This window comes from Bemisia tabaci, chromosome 8 (assembly GCF_918797505.1).
Source record: "Bemisia tabaci chromosome 8, PGI_BMITA_v3".
NCBI classification, from domain to species: domain Eukaryota; kingdom Metazoa; phylum Arthropoda; class Insecta; order Hemiptera; family Aleyrodidae; genus Bemisia; species Bemisia tabaci.
Window position 1 is genome coordinate 31515369 of NC_092800.1, and position 21882 is coordinate 31537250.

The 21882-nt window shown below is 38.1% G+C and overlaps 2 protein-coding genes across 3 annotated transcripts in view; one reads left to right on the forward strand and one right to left on the reverse strand.

The window, feature by feature from the left end:
- The window catches only part of LOC109030213 (PHD finger protein 12), a 17872-nt gene extending 8215 nt beyond the window's left edge, over positions 1-9657 (forward strand). The window contains exons 8-14 of the mRNA XM_019041049.2: positions 239-406; positions 1133-1515; positions 2363-2463; positions 3022-3258; positions 4145-4227; positions 5061-5282; positions 6772-9657. Coding sequence (XP_018896594.2) covers positions 239-406; positions 1133-1515; positions 2363-2463; positions 3022-3258; positions 4145-4227; positions 5061-5282; positions 6772-7155 — 1578 coding nt within the window. The 3' untranslated portion in view covers positions 7156-9657. The remainder of the gene's footprint in view (positions 1-238; positions 407-1132; positions 1516-2362; positions 2464-3021; positions 3259-4144; positions 4228-5060; positions 5283-6771) is intronic.
- An 8-nt stretch (positions 9658-9665) lies between these two features.
- Positions 9666-20995, reverse strand: LOC109030214 (glucose dehydrogenase [FAD, quinone]). Of its 2 annotated transcripts, none has more exons than XM_072303782.1 (9): positions 20726-20995; positions 19166-19393; positions 17225-17655; positions 14455-14635; positions 13866-14042; positions 13250-13394; positions 12277-12414; positions 11694-11881; positions 9666-11395 (listed from the first exon to the last, which is right to left on the reverse strand). In XM_072303782.1, exons 2-9 carry the CDS (start codon positions 19224-19226, stop codon positions 11160-11162), a joined length of 1557 nt encoding a protein of 518 aa, XP_072159883.1. In that variant the 5' UTR covers positions 19227-19393; positions 20726-20995; the 3' UTR covers positions 9666-11159. The 2 variants fall into 2 exon arrangements, with proteins under 2 accessions (XP_072159883.1, XP_072159882.1); XM_072303781.1 differs by having other exon boundaries at positions 19166-19421.
- Between the last annotated feature and the right edge of the window lie 887 nt (positions 20996-21882).

Below are 21882 nucleotides of genomic sequence, written 5' to 3' on the forward strand. Positions count from 1 at the left end.
ATGAAGTATGAAATCTAATTCATCTGTATCTCGCATCCCTTTGGGGTAGCTTTTGATCTCATCTCTGGTATTAATAAAATGTATTTTACAGGGAATGCTGTACGTCTTGTAAAAATAGTAAAATCAAGTGTCCTTAAAAAATCAATGATGAGGTTTTTCAGACTTTCTATGTGAGTGAAGTTTGGTTGTTTGTGTCATTGCTAAATACAGAATATTCTTTTATATGTAATTTTTTCAGGTCCCAGAATCGGTCAAAGCATTGTATCGGAACCCACCACCTGCTCTCCCCACCTTGAAAACTCATGTAAGAGAAGAAAAATTTAGACGGAACAACAGGAACCATTTTACCTCAAATCTCAAAAACGAGAACTGCTCAAATGGTCCAACAGAAAATGAAAAGGAACAGGTAAGCCTCTCCAGCAATTCATTTCTTCCATCCAGTAGTCACACTCATCCACTTACTCGATACTGAGCTTTCTCTGATGATGAATTTCAAAACCAGTTCATATGGGGTTGTGGGCAAATTTATCGCAGGATATTGCAGCTAATCAGTTAGACAAGTCATGAACCAATGCTTTAATTTCAGCTCTTGTTGATTCAGCAGTTACTGACAATATCAGTTCCAAAGCTTTTCTATTGCACAATAATGTTAATGCACTCTTTTTGAAAAACATACCCATGATTGGCCTCTAGACAAAGTATTAATTGGACGTACTTCTATCAAACAGAACTATGTGCAGGGGGACAGATGGGATATGCTCGTTAGTGGTCAGGCCATAAGAATGAATGGAAAACATAAAGCGCCAGTGACGAAGCCGCCACCGAGCTTCTCCCGCGGCTGACTAACTCAAGAGCCCTGTGCACAACGCTCTAGATACATGCCCGCGGCTCACGGGTGCTGCACTTAGTTGGCTCACAATTCCGTTTGCTGAATTGGAGAAGCGGGATTTCACATTCTGTCAAACGGAACTATGTGCCGAGTGTATGAGCCATAGACATGTATCTAGAGCATTGTGGACAGGGCTCTAGAGTTAAAGACCGTCCTGATCCTCGTTTCTCTTATTGTCCCCGCTGATGTCACTGGTGCTTTGAATAAGTGAAATATCTCTGAATTTATTCTATATTTTTTCAGTGGCTACTTGGTCTCCTGTCATTTCAATCTGAACTTGCAAATTACCTGGCTAAAGATAAAAGTACAAAACCTCCATCACCTAATACCACAGAATCTTGTGAAAAGAATCAGTCGAATGAGGAAGCATCTAAAACTGAAACCGCAATCAAAACCGAGTCAGAAGTCAAGAGCGCTGATGAAAACTGTACAAATAAACATAGTGTAGCAAATGGTGATACTTTAGACACCTTAAAAACGGAAGTGCCACACCCATTATGTAACGGGGATGTGGTTTCAAGTAAGAAGTCCAATCACCTCACCCAACTGGGCAACGATGCTAGTTCAAAGAAAAGTAATGTTGAAGAAAAATCTGATACAGCCGCTATTTCAGACAAAGTTCCTAGGTCAGTCATGTTTTATTTTATTTAACATTACAGTGCAGGTGAGATTGAGATAGTAAACATTTGTATAGTCTAAGTATTAATGGCTAAACTCGGAAAACTCTCATCTTAATTTCGGCCTTTCTTTTAAAAAAAAATGAGTATGAATACTTGAACTTATGAATTATGAAAAAGTCTGGAACATTGAAACTGATGATACTTGTTTTCCTACGGTCTAGCTATTGATTTGTAAAATAGTAATAAAAAATATGAAAAAATTCGAGAGTCGAAAATCGAATGTATATTTAAAAGTTTTCATGATTCTGCAAAAGTAATGATAAGATCAAGTTTCTTGCAAAATTCATGTAGATTGTGTTGATCAAAAATCAAACCCCAGAACCTTGCAGAGGCTCTATTGTAATCAAACTGTGTTCCAAATCTACTAGGCGCCATGTTCAAAACAGGCCTATAAATGAGGCTTTGATGCCTAAAAACTCAGAGAACTGGCATAATATAGTGCCTGAAAAGTCTGGTTCAACCTGCTGCTAATTCCTGGAGCAAGGATTGCTACTGCTCTCAACACAGTTCAAGCCGGGAAAGAAAATCAAGCAAAACAAAAGATGAAAGTGGGTAATTGGGGCTTGTATGATGCTGCGAAACTGTGCCAGTGTTGGATATCTGAAACGCACTGCCCAAAAATTGTTTTGGTCTTTAAAGAGCGGCTTTTAAAAATTAGACTTGTCAATCTTCATGACCCCTCAAATTTCACCCTGAAATTGAAATAGGGTCATCAAATCATAGTATCATTCTGATAATATGCGGCCAACAATTTTGAGTTTTGACTTATCCTGAATGTGAATTTATGTTGCAGGCATAGCTCTCAATGTAACGTTTCTATATCAGGTGTGGATTCACTGCTAAATAGTGTGAATGAGTTAGGGAAATTGACTACATCAGTCTTATCAACAGCAGGTTAGAATTTTTCTTTATTGTTATGCAGGTTAACATTTTTCAAACCCTTTGAATTGTTTGTCTCGTCTTTAAAGAAACTGATCTATATCCAGGCAGTCCTCATTTTTTTAGATAAAAATTAAACACATTCTGAAGGCATTTGGGGTTGCTCATTTCGTACACTCATATGGGCGTAGGAGTCAGTTTTGTTTGAAGAACGATTGATACATGTATGAGGACAGCGGTCTCCCCCAGTTTTGAAGCCAGATAAAATAATGAGATTCTTAGAGTTGATGTGAAATTTTTTACCAAGTAGAATATTGTAAATAACGAAAGTTAATATTCAACTCTAATTTTATTCCTCTACAATTTCCTGGTTTTGAAAAATTTGAAATTTCCCAGGTTCTATCATTAAAATTTTACTTCTTGAGTTATTGGTACGCATATGTTTCAATTGTCATAGCAAAGATACTTTTCAAAGTTTGCAAATATTTCCCTTAAAACTCAACCCATTCCAACATGAGATGATGTTCTTGTTTTTTTTGTAGATTTTCAATTCATTTCTTTTTGCTTTATTAGATTCGTGCAAACTTCTAGAAAGCCTGGATCCTCGTCTAGTCCACTTGTTGGCATGTCAGCAGTTACAGAAATTGACGGACAGTGTCCGCACATCTCAGCTAGCTTTTGACAAGTCTTTGAATGATTCTGAAGAAGAATGGAAAGTTTCTACCAAGGCTCGTGCAACCATTTCTCCTCTCAGTTTGCTCTCTGCTCCGTCTGTTCCCATGGTACTTCGGACGCTCACAATTGGAACAGGTAAATAATGTTTCTTCTTCCTTGTTCATTTTACTGTTGATATTTCCTTAGTTACCATTGTAATTCCTCAGAGGCAAGCTCTCAGTTGGTCACATAGCCAAAAACAGGCCGTTTTTGAAGCATTATTGTAATGTTTGCCTCTGACAAGCCAGGGACCACCTGGAATCCTGTGCTGCTGCATGGCGACCTCTTCTAGGCTCATAGTGATCTTCAACATACATGGAATTAGATTTTGTAGAAGCTGCCAGTAACCTCCTTCAATGTTATTAGTGGAGTATAGATCATGCGAGAAGAGCATGACGAGAGTCTGAGTTCGGAGGTGATTTTCTATCAGTAAGATAACAACTTCAGACTGATTGCTGAATGGAGTAATTTTGAAACCAACAGATTGTGCAGATTTGGGTGCAAATGTCATAAATGTTTGACAGGCTTACTACGTAGGGTCATACCAACGTAACAAATCATGGTTATCAGACGGGAAGGCTCTGGGTCTTGGCTTAAGGTGCTAATTCATCCAAAAGTTTTAGGAACTGTTAGGTCAATACCTTTTACCTCTGTGACTCTTAACTTTGATGTATCGCTTTTATCAAGTGCGTACGCCTTCATAGCTGAGTGAATGGAATTTTGGTCAACGTGTTCCTGTAATATTTAATCTCATCATAGTTGTCGGCCTCCTGTGGTGTAGTGGTTGTAGTGCTGGCCCTATGACCAAGAGGTCCCGGGTTCGATTCCCGGCCTGGTGATCTGAGTTTGATGGTCTCAAGCAATGGTCACCTGGGGCTGGGGTAATAAGCATGGGATTAGCCGATAGGCTATTTGAAATTGGTTTAAAAAAAAAAAAAAAAAAAAAAAAAGTTTGCCATTAAATTATGACCTTTTTTTGCAGATTCCTGTGCTGATCTATGTCTAAAAAATTATGGTCATTGTGACTTCGTTTCCTCAAAACATGCCGCCATATTTTTTGATGAGGTATGAAACGTAATTTCATTTGTACATCATGATGTTACAAAAAATATTCCGCAGTAGTGCCATTCAAAAGAAAAGTATACTTTGTTTGAAAAAATGAAATAGCTGAAAGTTTAAAATGCAACAATCAACTTGCAAGTTTCTAGTTGCGTTATTAAAATTTTGAATTGTAATTTTCTGCAACTCTCAGCAAATGAACAACACTAAGTAATTAATAAATCCTCTGTTCTCTCATTCTTTACTCAACAACAAGTATCTAATTTTTCGATTTTCGAAAATAATCACGACCTTTTCGATTTTAATGACTTGCTTCCAAATCAATTGTATCTAATTGGTGAGTGGTTGCAAGGGCGTCATTACCTTTAAATATACGGGAATGCTCATGAGGGCTACAATATGTTGTAGGATTTTGGAAAAGCCCCATCAAAGCACTCACTAAAAATTTTCTAGCTGCACTTTAGGAAATAAATATTAATTTCAAGCCACGCTAAGGTCTTAGAAAGAATGGTTTTTAATTTGAAAAATTGTATTAATTCTCTGTGTTTCCATTTTCTCCCTACAGAACTGTAAAAATCATGTTTTAAGGGTGTGGTATCAATTATTGGCCTGTCAAATTCTCGACCCTCTGGCGCAAGAATATATCCTCATTTTGGGATGAGTCTTATTTCCTATTTAATTCTTAGCTAATCAGGGCCAACGTCCACAAGCAGTTACGCCCGAGGAGCGACAAAATGATTGACTAGCAGATTTTTCATTTTTGGGGTGTAGGTTTTCCGATCCTGTTAGTGTTAGTACTAGTTTCAATTTTAATGGTATTTTTTTGCTTCTTTTTTCAGGGCTCTCTACATTATGAACTGTTAAATTATAGTGAACATGGGACCATCGTAGACAATGTCCTTTACTCTTGTGATACTTCAAATAGACCCAGGCCACGAGTGAATACTCGAAGTAGATCCAACAAGGAAGGCATCAAAGTCAAAAGGCCGGTCTATAAGTATGCTGATGATTCTGATTCAGAAGAAGAAATTAAATTAGATCCATTCGGTGGCAGAACACCCGTAAGTACCCTCTTATTGATTATAAAGAGATATTTTCTCTTCTTCCCTGTAAATTGAAATTCTTCCAAAAGATAAAAAAAAGATATAAGTGAAATTTTGCGAATTATTCCCTAGATGATATATTAAGCGCAAGTCCTTGGCTTTTACCAGCTGTAAATTATCCATGCAGAGTGTGGTTTCATTATCTGAAATCAAGACTTTCGCAAGAAAACTTTCAAACTAAGATCGTTGCAGTCTAGTTAATTTTTGTTGATTTTAGAAAGGGATTTACCTATCGAATGCCTCTTACAGCAAACATTTGATGAGATGGTACTATTTTGTGTACCTTTCATTCGACTGTGGGTTTGCTGTGCATGTTCTGAAAGAACACTTAGACGGTAAAATTTTATAGACTAGCAAGAAAGTATCAAGATCTATTCAGAGACTAATTTTCTGTGTTCACTATCAGATCAGATACCCCAATTAATAAAGCCAGTGGTACATTATGTTTTCGTTGGTAAAAGTTCATTTCAAGTGTGTTAGTCTAACGAATTTACGCACATAGAGGGACCAGTGTTTTTATTCATCACCGATTGTTGAAACCAAGATGAAAGAGTCCTTGGCATGAATTTATGCGGTGAGCAATGCCCTCTCTTTTTGGGGGGATTAAGTTTCAATCCTCCACCAAGTGATTAACACCATGAACAGGACCCTTGGTAGCAATTAGAGATACCTAGATTCTATGTCAAACCGAAACCTCTATGACTTTAAAGTGAATCAAATATCCCATACTGACTAAGTAATCTGCAGGCCAGTGAGACAAATGAATCAGTGAGAACGAAAACACACCAACTCGAAAAAATGACAGTAATCTAGACACAGACAAAACTGCACAGTAGGTGAAGAAGGTAGGTCTAAGAAAAACAATTTTTGGTGCCGATAGACAAGTACTTCAGGACACTTTAAAGGTCCGAGTTGGAACAGATACGCTAACTTCAATTATCTTCATCAAAATTGGCTGTCTCAAATGAAAATTGAGCATTTTGGAGATACCAAGTTGGCGTGTTTTCGTTCTCACTGATTCAAATTATCTGGGCACAGGGGAATGAAAATTTTGAAGTTTTGGCGCTGGGCTGTAAAAAGATTCTGCCTCATGGCCTTGCAAATATGAAGCATTGATAAAGTATTGTTTTAATGCACAATGCTATTAATATTGTTGCATTGCTCCACGCCTCCTTTTAGGGTGTGTTTCACTGAGCGATAATCTGCAAGGGTTTATAGTGTTACTGAAAAGTTCAGATCATAAAATTTAAAAGAAATTGACAGTTCGATCAAAATCCCTCTTTAAAAACACTGGACATCTAAGAACTGTGTCAAATGCATCCGAAACTTGATAGGTCTTTGAAATTAGATTATTAGCTAAGGCATTATGCAAAATACGTAATTCGATTTTAAGGTACATACATGACTCTAACTTTTTTTAAAATTTAATTTTTATCTCTGCCCTCAGAAATGGATGAGGTGCAAGTGCTACGAAGATGACCCAAGCAGTGGAAGTGAAAGCGAGGGCGAAGAGGTGACATCAGGGAAAAACCATGGTTGGGAAGGTTCTGCTCTTTTAAATCACGGATCTCAAATCAGTTTTGGTTGCCTCAAGTTTATCTTCAGTATTAGTGAGTTTGCTCCATCTCTTTACATTAAGGAACACAATTCAGTGAAAGATTTCTTGAGTGACTGCAAGGTGATTCATTCATCAAGAATGACAGTTAAAGATCAGCAAGCCAAAAAGAAGCGAAGATCTGCCTCAATTTCGTCTTCTTCCTCATCATCATCCTCAACTCTCTCTCACACGAGTAAGATGGAGGTAGACAGTGATGAGTCCTGTGATGAATAAGACTTTTTGTGCTGTTGGATGGTTTTCACTTCATTCCTCTTACAAAAAAATTCACCGTCATTGGTAGAAATAAGCAGCGCTGAAGATTAATCAGCTCTAAATTTTAAAAATGGGCACTATTATTAGTTGCACTTTTGATGATTTTTTTCAGGAGGGAGCAATTGTTGTAACGTACTTCCACTGAGAGTTTAGTTTTTTCTTCAAGTCTCAGTTCAGGGTCCATTTCAAAAGTTCTGTTTTTTCTTTGTTAGTCTCTATTTATTCTTTCATATTTTCCTTTTAAAGCAAAGCAATGAAAGACATTTTAAATCAACGTTTTCAAATTAACTATGATCTGAAATGATAGGATATTAGGGTATGCAAGCTGTGTATATACTGAGATCTATCCAATAGATCAGATTTCCACTCTCTCATTTTTTCTAATTGTTTTCTTTAGAAAACGACATTTTATTTGAAACCTCCCTTGAAGTTATCAGTCGTCTAAAATACAGCAAACCCCAAAGTCCAATGGTTGTTTAATATTCTTCAACCCATTGCTTCCCTTTTCTCTTTTCAAAATGTTATTAGTACTTGTGCTTCTGCGAAGCGCTGATTGGTTTTACGCTAAAAAAATGAAGAATCTGCACTTACAGCAAAATTGCACTGACCATTAAGTGCTATCCATAGCAGTTCTTCCAGGTTGAAGTACGCAATCATTTTTCTCCAGCAAGTTTAGTGATCTATGATCACACTAATGAAACTGAAGACTAAAACAATCAGCTTCAATTTTAAAGAATCTTCAGGTTTTTCCAGTGTGATAATGTGCTTGTAAGTAACAGAAATTAATTTATTGTTAGTTTTACTTTTGATGTAAATTCTACAGACTCTCACCAGGCTGAGGCCAACAAAAAATGAGTCAAATGCAATTTTCGTAATAACGCATCATGGCTAGTGGGTCAGTTGCACTCGTCTTAGAATCTTGTTTTAATGGTTTAAGCTTACAGATTAACAAAGCTATTACCCATCAAAAAACGCAATGTATGACATTATTTATTGTGGTAAAGCATACTGTGGTTTCTTCCATTTGGTTTCATCCATGTTTTACGTTTTGCAATCAGAGCAAATGTGAGTATCAATGACGGATGAAACCAAGGTAGAAAAAATTGTGGGATGCTCTACTACGGTTGATGACATCATACACTGTATTTTTTTATAAACAATATCTCTGTTAATATTAGTTGTAGAAACCCAGCATTTGAATATGCAGTATCATTTTTTGCGAATCTATAAGCTTAATAGACTAAGCACAACTGCTCCACTCTAGCAATGTGACTTAACCCCTCATCTTCATTCGTTCTTCTCTTTTTGTGCCGTACCACACCCAAAATTTTCTTTTCAAGGAAGAAGTTCTTAGTGTAAAACACTTGGATGAGGCATTAAAAAGCATGTCTTGAAACCTCTCCACACTTCATTTTTGGGTTTTTGTCGTTTGATACATTCATTATGCGTCATTCGCTAGAGTTAGAGGAATGAAAATAATTGAGTCTTAAAACTGAAATCATGAACCTCCTGTCTAAAAGTTTCTGAACTTTATTTTCTTTAGGAAGTAGCAACCAATTTTTCTTGATGAATACCATCATCTTGAATTCTATGGGTACGCTTATTTCCCTTGCTCTCTCTCTAAACGTTGCAGAGTGACTCTTCAATGTGCTTGCCACATTGAGAAATACACTCATGTCCCTTCAGCTGACTGAAAGCCCTTTTAATTTGTGAGTCCAGAATCAGTTTCTGTTTCAAGGGTCGACCTAATTTATTGTTCATGCTAATCAAATAGAATGTTGGTGGTTATATGCAATAAAATGCATATCCCAACTGCAACATTTAAAAATCTCCAATTATGTTTTATTCCCATCATGTAAAACTAATCAAAATGTTTCCTTGCAATTTTTAGTAGGGTTTTTTTTTTTTAGAGCAATCGAAGAAAATTCACAGAAAATTTTAATACTAACTGTTCATTAGTTTTTGTTTAAATAATAAAATATGAGTGGAGATTTTCAATCTTGCGATTCGAGATATGCTTTTTTGACTTTAGCCATCGATACTTTGAATCATATTTGTGGATCAATATTCCTCAGCTAGTTTTGATTTACTCAGAAAACTTTAAATCAGGTCTATTATACTCTACAAATGGTACAATTTTGACATAAGTATTAAATTTGATTTGCACGGTCAGATCTAGCTTAGCCAAGGAATCATGAGATCAACCTGCTACATACACAAGGGTCTAACTGAATTAGCAGTATTCAGTCGCATCTCTTTTAGTTTAAATTTTAAACTCTTCAAGTCAGCTGTTTTCATTCTTAAGAATGAATCCATTTTTCATCGGTTTATGAATGTTGTTTCATTTTTACATTTTGTGTTTAGAATAAGGAAGGAATTTTTATCTCTTATTAAGTTATGTACTGTGTTATTTCTAGGTAACTGAATAATTTTAAAATGGTCATTAATAAACAAAGTAAAAATTATTTGCGATCTCATTAAATTTTTTATGACACTAACATTCCTGAACAAAGATCAAAACAATCAAAACCTCCCAAATTCTTTGCAAATACATTCTAATGACTCAATGGTTAATTAGATAATACGTTCAAAAATAAATAAAAATAATACTAAAAAGCCAAATATAATTCACTACCAAATCACTTCTTGGTAGAGAAAAAAACATCGAACTGATTTTCAGGTTTTGTTTGTTAAGTTCAGCTGTTTCAGAAGTCAAACATTAAGCATTAAGCACTAAGCGGAGATACATACATGAATGTTGCAATAGATTTTGCTGTTTTTAAAAGATCTCAAGCTTACAACAGGAACAGATTGATACACATCCTAAAATAATCATCAACTCTTACAACTTAAAAATATCTCTATTTGTACTTACATGGTGTAGAAAATTATTAGTCACTAAAAGTTATCGACTATAATTAATTAAACTAATGCAGCCACCCCCTTAACCCTCAGCAAGTTGAGTATTGGGTTCCTTTTATTTTCTTGCTGGTGATATACCTAAACAGGCTCTTTAAAAATTCTACCCTTCAGTCTTGGCACAGTTGTGGGACTGCAACTAGTTAAAAATACCTCCTACTCTCTAACTCTGAAAGGAACGATAACGATTTTTTTTTCATTTAAATAAGGTGTGATGGAAATTTACACTAACAACCATAAATAAACACCATCTGATGATCAGGAAAATGGATTATGGAGAGTAGAATTCCATAATCGACTGCATTTAGACGGAACAAAAAAAACAGGGCAAATTACAAGTTCTTTTGGTGAAAAAAAGTTAATTAAAAAAATCAAATTTCCTCAATTAGTCATAAACTTAATCATGGTAACAATTAGGAGGAATTTTTGAAAGCTTACTTTATTCAAAAAGGTTGCCTTTTTGCCTCAATCTCTGCGGAATGTTAAAGTTCAGCCAGCAGAATAGGCCTTTAGACAAAATATAATATATTGTGCTACTCAACATGTTTTCTCTTCAAAATTTCACAAGGAAAACGAATTACACAAAGGAAAGTCTAGTAACCTACTCTTCAATAAGATATCAGGGTTTAAACTTAGCATTTGTTTTATGGCAAAAAAACGAATGACATCATTCGTATGACCTAACTTCCATTTGATTTATGTTACATATCCATGTTAATATGTCGTTCGGGAGTTTATTTCTGAAATTCCCATCATGTAAGTCGTTTTCCGGTTAAGTTTTGAAAAAGGAAACATGTGATATGTTTTAGGTCAGGTCTCAGAGCTTTCAAATTGTAGGAAACTGAAGTTGAATTTGTTTTTGTTCAGTCGAAATTCGTCTCCTTTTTCTGATCAGTTAAAAACAAGTATTAGAACATTGCTGTCATGAAACTCAACTCTCAGAATGTTGTCTTCCACAACAGTAAGAGAGCTTGGATGAGTTATATTACAAATGGAAAAAATCTTGAACTCAAGATAGATACGAGCTTTAAAAATTTCTCTGTAGATCACGAAGACGTTTTACTGGATTTCATTTCCTCCATCATTTTATCTAGATCGATTTTCTTTCTTGAGCGCTTACTGATGAGCCAAGCATCCTTTACCATTTGAGATCCTTTTTCTCCGATCATTATGATAGGCCCATTAACGTTCCCGCTCGGGACTGTAGGCATTATAGATGCATCCATAACTCGCAAGTTCGGAACTCCGTATACTTGTAATTGAGAGTTGACAACTGCCAGACCTGTTGAATTAGATAACTCTTATCAGTAACTTTATTTAAGGCTGGAAATTTAATGTTTCAGTTGTTTAAATCATTCATAAACCTTATTGAGGAGGTCGTATAGGACATTACATCAAAAACTAACAAAATTAAGACAACGCCAAACTCCTTAATTTTTTTTGCAAGATATCCTCTAAAAGACATACCTTTTTTTCTAGAGAGAATCTAATTAACTTCATGAAATTCATAGAAAAAAGCGTTACTTATTCATTCATCCAAGCCTAAAATAACGACACAGGAGTAATTAAATAGAACTTACGGTCTTTCTCTGGGCCCATCTTGCACGTCCCTACCCAATGATTTTCAGAATTTGTGTCATGTCTGATGGCACACTCCCAGAATCCATCCGAGTCAAATGGATACTTTTCACATCCTTTTATTGTATAGGGGACTATCCTTGACCCTGTACTCCTCAAAGATGTTGTGTTCACCATTCGCTCAACAAACCTGAATGAATAATAATGAGTTAATAAGGAAAGTGCACGATAACACCAGGAACCTGATCCTTCAAAACTTAAAGACTTTTTCCACTTTTTTTCTCACTTGCATTTTTCTAAGCAAAATAAGTAAATGTAGGTGCAGGTTTGAATCACCTTTAAAAAATACAACAAGTACGATTATTCGAAAAAACCAATTGAGGAACGTATAATATGAACAATTTTTTTTTTTTTCCCTCAGTGAAAATTGAGGTATACATATTGTTCTTTTTCAGTATGAGAATATATATTCAGTTCTCAAGAGAATGAATATCAGGGTACTTTGATACAATCTATGCATTTATTAGTTCGGACACATAGTAAATCATGACAGAAAACTAGAAAAGCTAACACATTGAAACTAACCGAATTCCTTTTACTAATAATCTCATATCATCTGGATCCTGTAAATAGTTTCCAATAATCAAAGGATGTGCCAAGGGTGATTTGCTTTTTAAACGAATCTCTCCATATATCTTTGGGCGCAGCAAGGTTGGTGTTATACTGAAAAAAAAGAAGAAAAACCAACTCATCATAACTCAACCAACAACCAACATTATGGTTTTCACAAACAGATTGCTGTTCAATCCTTTTAGACAGAGTGTTAGAAATTTCGCCAAGGTTCGCTCAAAGTTAGTTAGTCTACAACTGATGTCTCATTAAGGAGAGAAAAATCATGATTGTTTTGTTTATTAATTCAATTATATCTTTTGAACCAACAAAACGAAGTTGCAGACGATTATTTTTCTCAAGATTCTAAGGTATCCTGAGGAATAGCTTCAAAGTTTTTTTACCCATAAATTTACATAAAAGTAGGTAGGCTCTCCAGGTTTCTGTGGAATTTGCAAGTTAACAGAAGATCTACAAACCTGCATTTTTTGGAATGCTACTGCAAGTCGACAATGTTTTCCATTTTCAAGGCAACATTCTATTTGAACTTAGAGGAGAATAACTGAAAGCGTGTATGTACCGAACAGAGGTCTTTCACCTGTATTAAAAAATTTAAGATTTTGAAAGTGACTAGAAAAACTTATCCTTTTCCTGAAATTATTTAAACATCTCAATGTCCCATTTTCGTATAAGAGAATCTTTTTTATATTTTTTCTCCAAATATATTTCTTTAGAAACGGTATGTATCTGAACAATTTGCCAAGCCTAAAATCTTCTTTGAAGCCTATTCCTGTTAGTCTATTTCCTCACATGTTTTATGAATAATCTTGCACAAACGCATAGTTTTTATTATTTTGTTTACCGTGCAACCAGGGCTGTATATTTTGATGTTCAACAGTAAAACTCATACCTACAGAGAAAGTTGCATAGGAGCTACTCTGGAACTTACGAGTATAATTCATGGCGACCATAAATTTCTCCGATTCTCCCTGTCCGCGAATAATTAGCTTGGAAACCTGAAGAAAAAAATTGAATGTCTGGCACAAAGTGACCTTTATGCTTAGCTAGAGGCTCATCAAGTCTTGCGAAACCGGCTACCTGCAGCAAATAGAAAGAGAAAAATAAATCAGTAAAAATTATTTAACTTGGTCTCATGGTCATATTTTTCTACGAGAAAATAGATCTTTCCTGCCAAATTGAATCATGAGAGGTAGTGTATGGTGTGGACAGTTATTAATTTCAACAAAAATGAGATTTTGTTGGAATTTAGTTCTGATTGCACAATTTGATCCATGCAGATAGATGTTCAAAATTTTCTTCCAGGTTTCAGATGTATAAATATCAAAGTTTTCAGTCAGTCCATGTTTACTTTTTTTGACTGATCATAGATGTATTTGAGTGTGTGAAAGATTTTTGTGAAAGCGGAACATATTCTGCTGAAGGAGTTATTTAGGTAATCCTTTCTCAACAGCAAAAGCCGTTTTGCTTTATCTGTTGCTTAGAGATTTGGTATCATACCTCAATCATATCCTTCACGAATCAAGAAAATTGTGATTGTGAGAGACCTACCTGGCTCAGTCCGGTACTCGTTAATGGACCTTTTCTGTTTGTTAAAAAATCATCCAAAGTGCTTTCATCAAGAACTCGCATAGCTGGGTAATCCATTGTGATTGGGACGGAAAAAGAAACGTGGTTCATCAAAGTTTTTCCAACTCCAGGCAAATGTTGAATGATGGGAATTCCTGGTGGAAAATTAAAAGAAGATAATATATATGAATTTATACAGTGTTATTGTACAATATTTTAAACGTTAGTTCCAACATAAAATATGTATTCTTTCATCCTCATATAATTATTGACGTAGGTTATTCTGTGATGAGTGAGAGATATAATCACTTTAAAAAAACCACCTGAGCAAGTCATTGAAAACCCTTATTAGTTTATAATAAGAATAGAAAAAAATTTGGTTGTGAAGTGATAGGAAATTCGTTTTAATGGTGGATACCCACCAATCCATAGTATGAGAAAACATCTCTCCATTTTTTTCACTTGATCTCCTTTCTCTTGTCAACTTTGCATAAATGCACTATTCTAAGAAGTGTTTTTTCCTCAGTCTTTACAAAATACTGTGTAGGTATTTTGTGCGCCACTCACCAAATTTTTTAAGTTGCTCAGCAGGGCCTACTCCAGAATGAAGCAAAATGTGGGGTGACATAATAGCTCCAGCACATATGATAACTTCTCTCAGAGCAAAAATCCGCTGTTTTTCGTTATTTTGAATATACTCAACTCCTATCGCAGTTTTAGTGGTCGGTGTTATAAGCACTTTAGTAACCTGTAAAAAATTTAAAGTCATGATCAAAAACCCACGATAATGAGAATTCAATGTCAGTATTTTTTTTCTCTTTTTTTTTCTGTTAATCAACAGTGGCGTGGCGTGAATTGCGATAAATCGAGTGTTATGTCATTTAAACCTATGGAAAAGGATCGATAAACAGAGTGTTCGCAGCGAACACCTTAATAAGCGATTCTTTACCATAGGTTTAAATGGCATAACAATCGATACATCGCAATTCACACCACGCCACTGTTAATCAAGTATCACTAGAAGTTTCTGGTATAAACTCCAGAAAGAGGGCTTCATGGAACTATAAAAATGTATTTGTTTGCTTTATGGTCATTACTCACACTAAAGCTCATCCTCCTTCTTTCCTTCTGACCTTAAGAACCTAACTCAGACACCACGAAATAATGTCACTAAGAAAAATTTGTTTGCAAGTTTTCGCGTTTGCATAGTCACAAAATCTCAGGATTGATACCAACCTCTCGACGCTGTTTCATTCCGACCTCTAATTCCTCTCAAAACAGAACAACTAATCTGCGATACTATGGCATAGGTTGCTCTAGCAAAGTCAAGTTCACCACGTTTTCCCGCCCATCCATATTACCCTATGGGAGTATCTGATATGCGGAGCTAATCTGTGATTGGTCAAAATTTTTCCCTCGTTTTTTTCGCTTGGCGGGAAAAACAGGGCGCTTAATTTGAATTTGCGCTCTTTCTATGAGAGCGCGGCACAACACACATTGACACGAAGTGTGCTGAACAGGAGCTACACCAAGTAGAGGAAAAGACACGATTTTCGAAGACGTATACCAAAATTTTACGTTTACATACTGATAACCTTAAAATCCGAAAAAAATTAAAAATTGAAATGACCTAATGGCAATTTTGAGCTTTTTTTTTTCCAGAACATTGATTGAAACACAATTTCCAAGATGACACGTCTTCATACCACAAAATTTCTAACATTTTCTGGAGGAGGCTAAGTCATAGAGATAAGCTAGAAGTGATATTAGTCTGTGCACCTCAGGTAATCTTAGATCTCGTCGATGCGATGATACAGGTGAAATTTTGTGACCTAATGTCTAAAAATGGAAATTTTTTGGTATAAAGACGTGTCATCTTAGATATTGTGATTCAATCAATGTTCTGGAAAAAAAAGCTCAAAATTGCCATTAGGTCATTTCAATTTTTAATTTTTTTCGGATTTTAAGGTTATCAGTATGTAAACGTAAAATTTTGGTATACATCTTCGAAAATCGTGCCTTTTCCTCTACTTGGTGTAGCTCCTGTTCAGCACACTTCGTGTCAATGTGTGTTGTGCCGCGCTCTCATAGAAAGAGCGCAAATTCAAATTAAGCGCCCTGTTTTTCCCGCCAAGCGAAAAAAACGAGGGAAAAATTTTGACCAATCACAGATTAGCTCCGCTTATCAGATACTCCCATAGGGTAATATGGATGGGCGGGAAAACGTGGTGAACTTGACTTTGCTCGAGCAACTTATGCCATAGTATTGCAGATTAGTTGTTCTGTTTTGAGAGGAATTTAGAGGTCGGAATGAAACAGCGTCGAGAAGTTGGTATCAATCCTGAGGTTTTGGAACTATGCAAACACAAAAACTTGCAAACAAATTTTTCTTAGTGAAATTATTTCGTGGTGTCTTTTTTTCTCCATAGGGCCAAGTCCACTACGTCACCTTCCGGCCAAAGTATCACAAGCGCCATGCGACGTTTCAAAATTTTCGCCGCCACTGTAATTTTCCGCAGAGAAATTTTTCGATATGAAGCTGTCTGAGAATTTCACTGAATTTTCTTTGTGCTGCCGATTAAAATTCAGTGAATTTTCGAGCAGATTCAACCGAAAATTTCTCTGTAAAAAATTAAAACGGAGGCTAAAAGTTAGACGCGTCGCATTACGCTTGCGATACCTTGGCCGGAAGGTGACGATTTATGGAGGGAGGGAGAGCCCCACGGCGGCGGAGCTACAAACCCCACCTCAGAATGGAGATGTTGCATGTGTGAGGGATTTGCGATTTGACATTGATTCTTAGGTAGAGTTACGCGGCTATAACATCGATTTGTGCGAAATGGTGAGTTTATGGAAAATGCATCTACCAAAGTATAAGAAATATATCATGCGAGATAAGACAAAAATGGAGGTATATCGTCCGTCTTTCATACTCTGAATTCCGGATTTCTGCATGACCAGCTCGTCCGATAGTCGAAAGATAGGTAGCACAATCATAGACAAAGAGTTGCCATGGGAGTATGGAGGACTCCCATAGATATGAAAACAGTGGCTACGCACTGCAAATGTATTTGACTCCCGTATCTTTGACGGAGAGTTAGTTTGATGTCAGAGTGTACTCTCATGGTATGGTGGGATATCCCCTCCATTAATAGGATCCTCACTTTGAGAGCTTTTTTGAACTTGGGAGATGGTTTCAGAGAAACACAGTCGGCACCATCGTGTTTCTCGCGGACCTCGTACATAAGAATCAATGGTCAAATCGCAATCCCTCTACGACCATGCTAGCACAAACCCACCTCCAATACTCCATCCTCTCGTGCCAGAAGCAACTTACTTGAGCATGTTGGTAGATCTTCAGATTGGGGCGATCCATGGCCGGCTGGAGGAATGCTTTGGAGGCGCTGAGCCTCGTTCCGTTCCTCGTCGTGGCCTGGGCGAGGGTGAAGCCCCTGTGAAGCCCATCGGTGATGACATTGTAGGTAGGTTCGCCGAGCTCCCCGGCAGCCTCGATGATCTTCTTGGCCAGCGGCGGCGCGTGGTTGAACCGCTGGATCGTGAGGGGGCCTCCGCGGCTGTGGTACACGTTGCCCTCCGAGTCGTAGGTCGGCATGTAGTCCGTGTTGTCCTCCGACCGGAGGAAGTAGTCGATGACGTTCTCGTAGGCCCAGCCCTTGTTGCCCAGTCGCTCCCACTCATCGAAGTCCCAGGAGTTCCCACGGCTGTACATCATCCCGTGCAGAACGCCTGTCCCGCCCATCACTTTACCTGTTGATGTTCATAAATTGGTGTAAGCGTAGGTGGGAAGAATTTGGAAGGAGGGGAGTGGCAAGGGTCCAGCGGGCTGATTGTTGGAATTGACAGACAAAGCTATAGACAACAGGGATATGGAGGGATCATATCAGTGGCGTGGCGTGCTTTGCAATATATCGATTGATCGGCCATTTAAACCTATGGAAAAGGATCGATTAACAGGGTGTTCGCAGCGAACACCTTAATAATCGATTCTTTACCATAGGTTTAAATGGCATAACAATCGATGTATCGCAATTCACGCCACGCAACTGGATCCTATGGGTGGAATCGGGTGGTTGCAATGGACATAGGTATAGGTAATAGACTAACTGCAACCCACGGGCCCACGGGAGACCATATAGTTAGTCCATCATTTTATACCCCCTTGGTCTGTAAGAACCACCCATTTCAACCAATTGGATTGCTCCATACTCTCTATGTCTTCTTTGTCTATCAATTTCAACGATCAGCCCGAAGTTACTCCTCATGGAGGGGGGGGAGGGGTCTACTGGTCTGCAGGGCCGGATTTAAGGGGTGGCCACATGGGCCGCGGCCCAGGGCGGCAAATCTAGGGGGCGGCAAATTTTACAATTTTTTTAAATGTATAGGTATTAAAAAATTCGGAATTAGAAAAAAAATTACAAACGAGAAAAGGCGACAAAATCTCCCATTTCCTGAGAGAATAGTAATTTCTAATTTTGTCGTCTTTCAGTAAAACAAAAGACAGCACATTTAATAATTAGTCGAGTTAAGAGAGAAACCAAACATGCAATTTGGCCTGAAACAGCGCGGTTTAGAAAGAAATGATGACGAGGACTTGAGATGAAAAGTAAAAGCCCTCGGCGCGGCGGTCGGCATGTAACACATATTAGCGCCTACAAGACTCCATGAATACTTCACGCATTGCATCAAACACAGTGCGGTCACCGTGAAACGCATAGCGCCTACAAGCCTGCGTGAATACTTCACGCATTGCGTCAAACACAGTGCGTTCAGCAGCGGTCGGCGTGAAACGCACAGCGCCTACAAGACTGGTGGAATACTTCCCGCATTCCGCCAAACACACTGCAGTCTGCACGGCGCGGCGGCGGAAGTTAAAGTCATTAAACCACATTTATGTTCGTTCTTTCATAATTATTTCGTTCATTTCTGATGAATGGAAGGCCTCGTCCATGAGGGATAGGTTTACGGAACTTAACTTTCGCGCAATGTTCCGTGAACTTTTGCTAATAGTGTTGACAGGGCTCTCCAAAAAAATGTGTCCAACACGAGTAAACGCGTCTCATGCACCCCTCTCCCTCCGGTACGTTGAAATCGAAGTCTATTTCTTCAAAACGTCCAGGTTTTCCATTTAATTTTTGTCTTTCCAGCTCTTCTCGGATTACCTTATTTTTTACTTTTTTCGGGGGGGGGGTGGTTATCATTGGTCCCCCCTCTTATTTTCAGGGGCTACACGATATTCACGCACACGCACACACCTTACCTCGAGCGAAGTGACACCTGCCTTGGGGCCAGCCGAGGCAGGCGCCTTCCTGGGGCTCCATCGAGAAGTTCCAGTCGATCTCGGCGTGGCCCTCGTAGTTGTGGTAGGTGCTGGGGACCTGGGCCCCCAGGGGCTCCGGGCCTCCCGCCTCCAGGAGGGCGACGTCCCACTCCCGGTTCTCGCTCAGCCTGGCCGCCGCCACCGATCCGCCACTCCCAGCTCCGACCACTATAAAGTCATACACCTCGTTATTCCCCTAAACACAACATCACCTTCAATTACCTTAATTAATCACACTATTTTAATCACCAGTTTAATTAGCTTTTCCTCGCCGGAGTCATCGCTTTTCCTCGTCCGGTTAATTCCAGCGGCGTGGCGTGCTTTGCGATACATCGATTGATCTACCATTTAAACCAGTAGGTAGGTATGAAAGAATCGATAAACAGGGTGTTCGCAGCGAACACCTTAATAATCGATTCTTTACCACAGCTTCAAATGGGGAATCATCGATAATAATCGATCATTCACGCCTCTCCGCTGGTTAATTGGACGGATTTGATATGGTCAGTTCACCCTTGAAAAAAAGTTTGAAATGTACTTGATTTTGAAATTTGTATTCAAAGCCAATTGAGATGCCTCCATTTTTTTTGGAAGGTCCTCGAGGTGTGCATGAATTTCCCTCTTTACCAATTAGCAGCGGAAATGCTCTTCGTGAAGAAATAATAAAGCATTTTGACGTCATGGGGGGGGGGGGGGGTCCAGCAGGTCTGGATCCCCCATGCTGAAAACATTTTCGCAAAATAAGTTTTTTTTTTTTATGTTGTGCTTTAGGCTTTATACCCGAGGGATACTGCGGCCTAGGACACAAAAACAGTTATTTTCATAATGTTTAGAAATTTCTTACCTTTGGACCCATTCCCCTCTTCCCGTGAGAAATTCTTGACCGTGAACCCTCCCTCTCACTTCCATCCCAACGCTGCCATGCTAAGGAAAAACGCCGTATGAGCCTTCAGGCGTTGCAAAATTTCCTCCGGTAAATCACGGATTCTCGGGAAAATTTGTAAATATTTTCCCTCAATTTTTTTAGATAATTTTGTTCGCAATTTCACATATAAAGCTCCTGAAAATTTCAAAGAAAAAAATCCATGGCTTCCTTCAAAAATAAACATTTTATCGAAGGAAATTTGGCAACTCTTAAATGTTCATACGGCGTTTTTCTTTAGCACGGCAGGCTACTTCATTTCTCGCTTACTCCCCTACAGAACGAGCTTTCGAGTTGTTTTCTTCTCAGTGTAACTCTTCGTCCTTGAATTGGACTACATTTTGCAATTTGGAACTATAAATTCTAGCCCGGTTTAAAAACAACGTTTGTGCCATCAGTTTCCCTATGTACGTAAGTGTTTTTCCAAAAGAGCCAGAATTTATAGTTCCAAATTGCAAAATGCAGTCCAATTGAGGCAAAGCGACGTGCGATTTAATGGACCCATGGACCCTTCTCGAAGGTCGGAGCTTAAAAGTGAAGTATCGAAAAGTCAAATATTCGTAATTTTTTGCCCTCACCTGGTAAACGCGGTTGCAGGCAGTGGCGTCCTTGAGATCGCACTGTTTGCTCAGCATATTCTCCATGTATTGCATGAAAGCAGAATCATCCCCCGTGACGCTCTGCAACGTTGGCGCTTCGTTTTCGCAGCCGCATTTTGTTTCTTTGTTCGAGGCTTCGGGTCGAGATGAGGAATGGATAACGAATTTTTCCGGTTCGACCAAATCGATTCTCACCAAACAAACAAGGAGCCTGCAAAAAAGACCGTAGATTGTCGGTGAAAAGAATTTGTTTTTAGAGTTCAGTTTTAGCTGCATGTCCAGGGTGTCTCCAAGTCCGGAATTTCCGGAAAGTTCCGAAAAAGTACTGATTTTTTAAGGGCGGTCCGGAAGTACCTACCGAAAAAGTGCGAAAATTCCGCAAGAAGGTCCGGAATTTTTTGTCACTTTTGACGTAATTTGAGCGAGAAATACAAATTTTTAGAATTTTGTTAATCGGAGGTACTGAAAATGTACTGCATTTTTCTATTGAAGAGGTACTGAATTTTTTAGGAATAATATGTACTGTAAAAGTACTGATTTTTGGCCAGCCTGTTTTAGTAGACATCCAGATGTCGAAAATTGGGTAGCCATGCATAAAAAAAAAAACTTTTTAAAAAAAAGTTATAGATGTAAAATTTGTGACAAAGCATAAAGAAGTGTTCTACGAAAATATTCCCCGGTAAAAATTGGCAGTAGAATGTGTGTTCCAAAATACTATAGACCTAAAGCCGGCTGTAAGATTTCCAATAGCTTCTGTAGTCGGCTGTACAATTTCTTATACCCTTTTATAGCCGATGGCGATTATGCAACAGCCAGACGATAAAGTTTATGCTAAACGTTACTAAATACGGATACTAGGACTTAGTTAGTTTTTGGACTACCGCTCTCTTTTTGTGCCGTAGTATCTTGATTTATTTTGCGAGGAAAGCTCCGTACTTTTGAAGGATGCCTGTCATTCTTAATATGTTGGAGCGCCTTCAATTTTGTATGATACTGTGCAATACCTCTGGTGAGAAATAGTTGCTTCAGACGCCGTGGCACACTGCGGCGCGGCGGGCGGGCAGAGAGCGCGAAACGCGCATTGGCGCCTACAAACCTAACAGGGATACTTCATGCATTACGCAATGCGTGAAGTA

Excerpts from the sequence above, each read along its gene's own strand:
- LOC109030214 (XM_072303781.1), bottom strand. The coding sequence starts at position 20,800 with ATGCAATACATGGAGAATATGCTGAGCAAACAGTGCGATCTCAAGGAC. Across the intron at positions 13,395-13,865 it reads TACCGGACTGAGCCAGGTAG|CCGGTTTCGCAAGACTTGAT; the intron begins GTCTCTCACAAT and ends TGCTGCAGGTAG. Across the intron at positions 11,882-12,276 it reads TTATTAGTAAAAGGAATTCG|GTTTGTTGAGCGAATGGTGA; the intron begins GTTAGTTTCAAT and ends TTATTCATTCAG.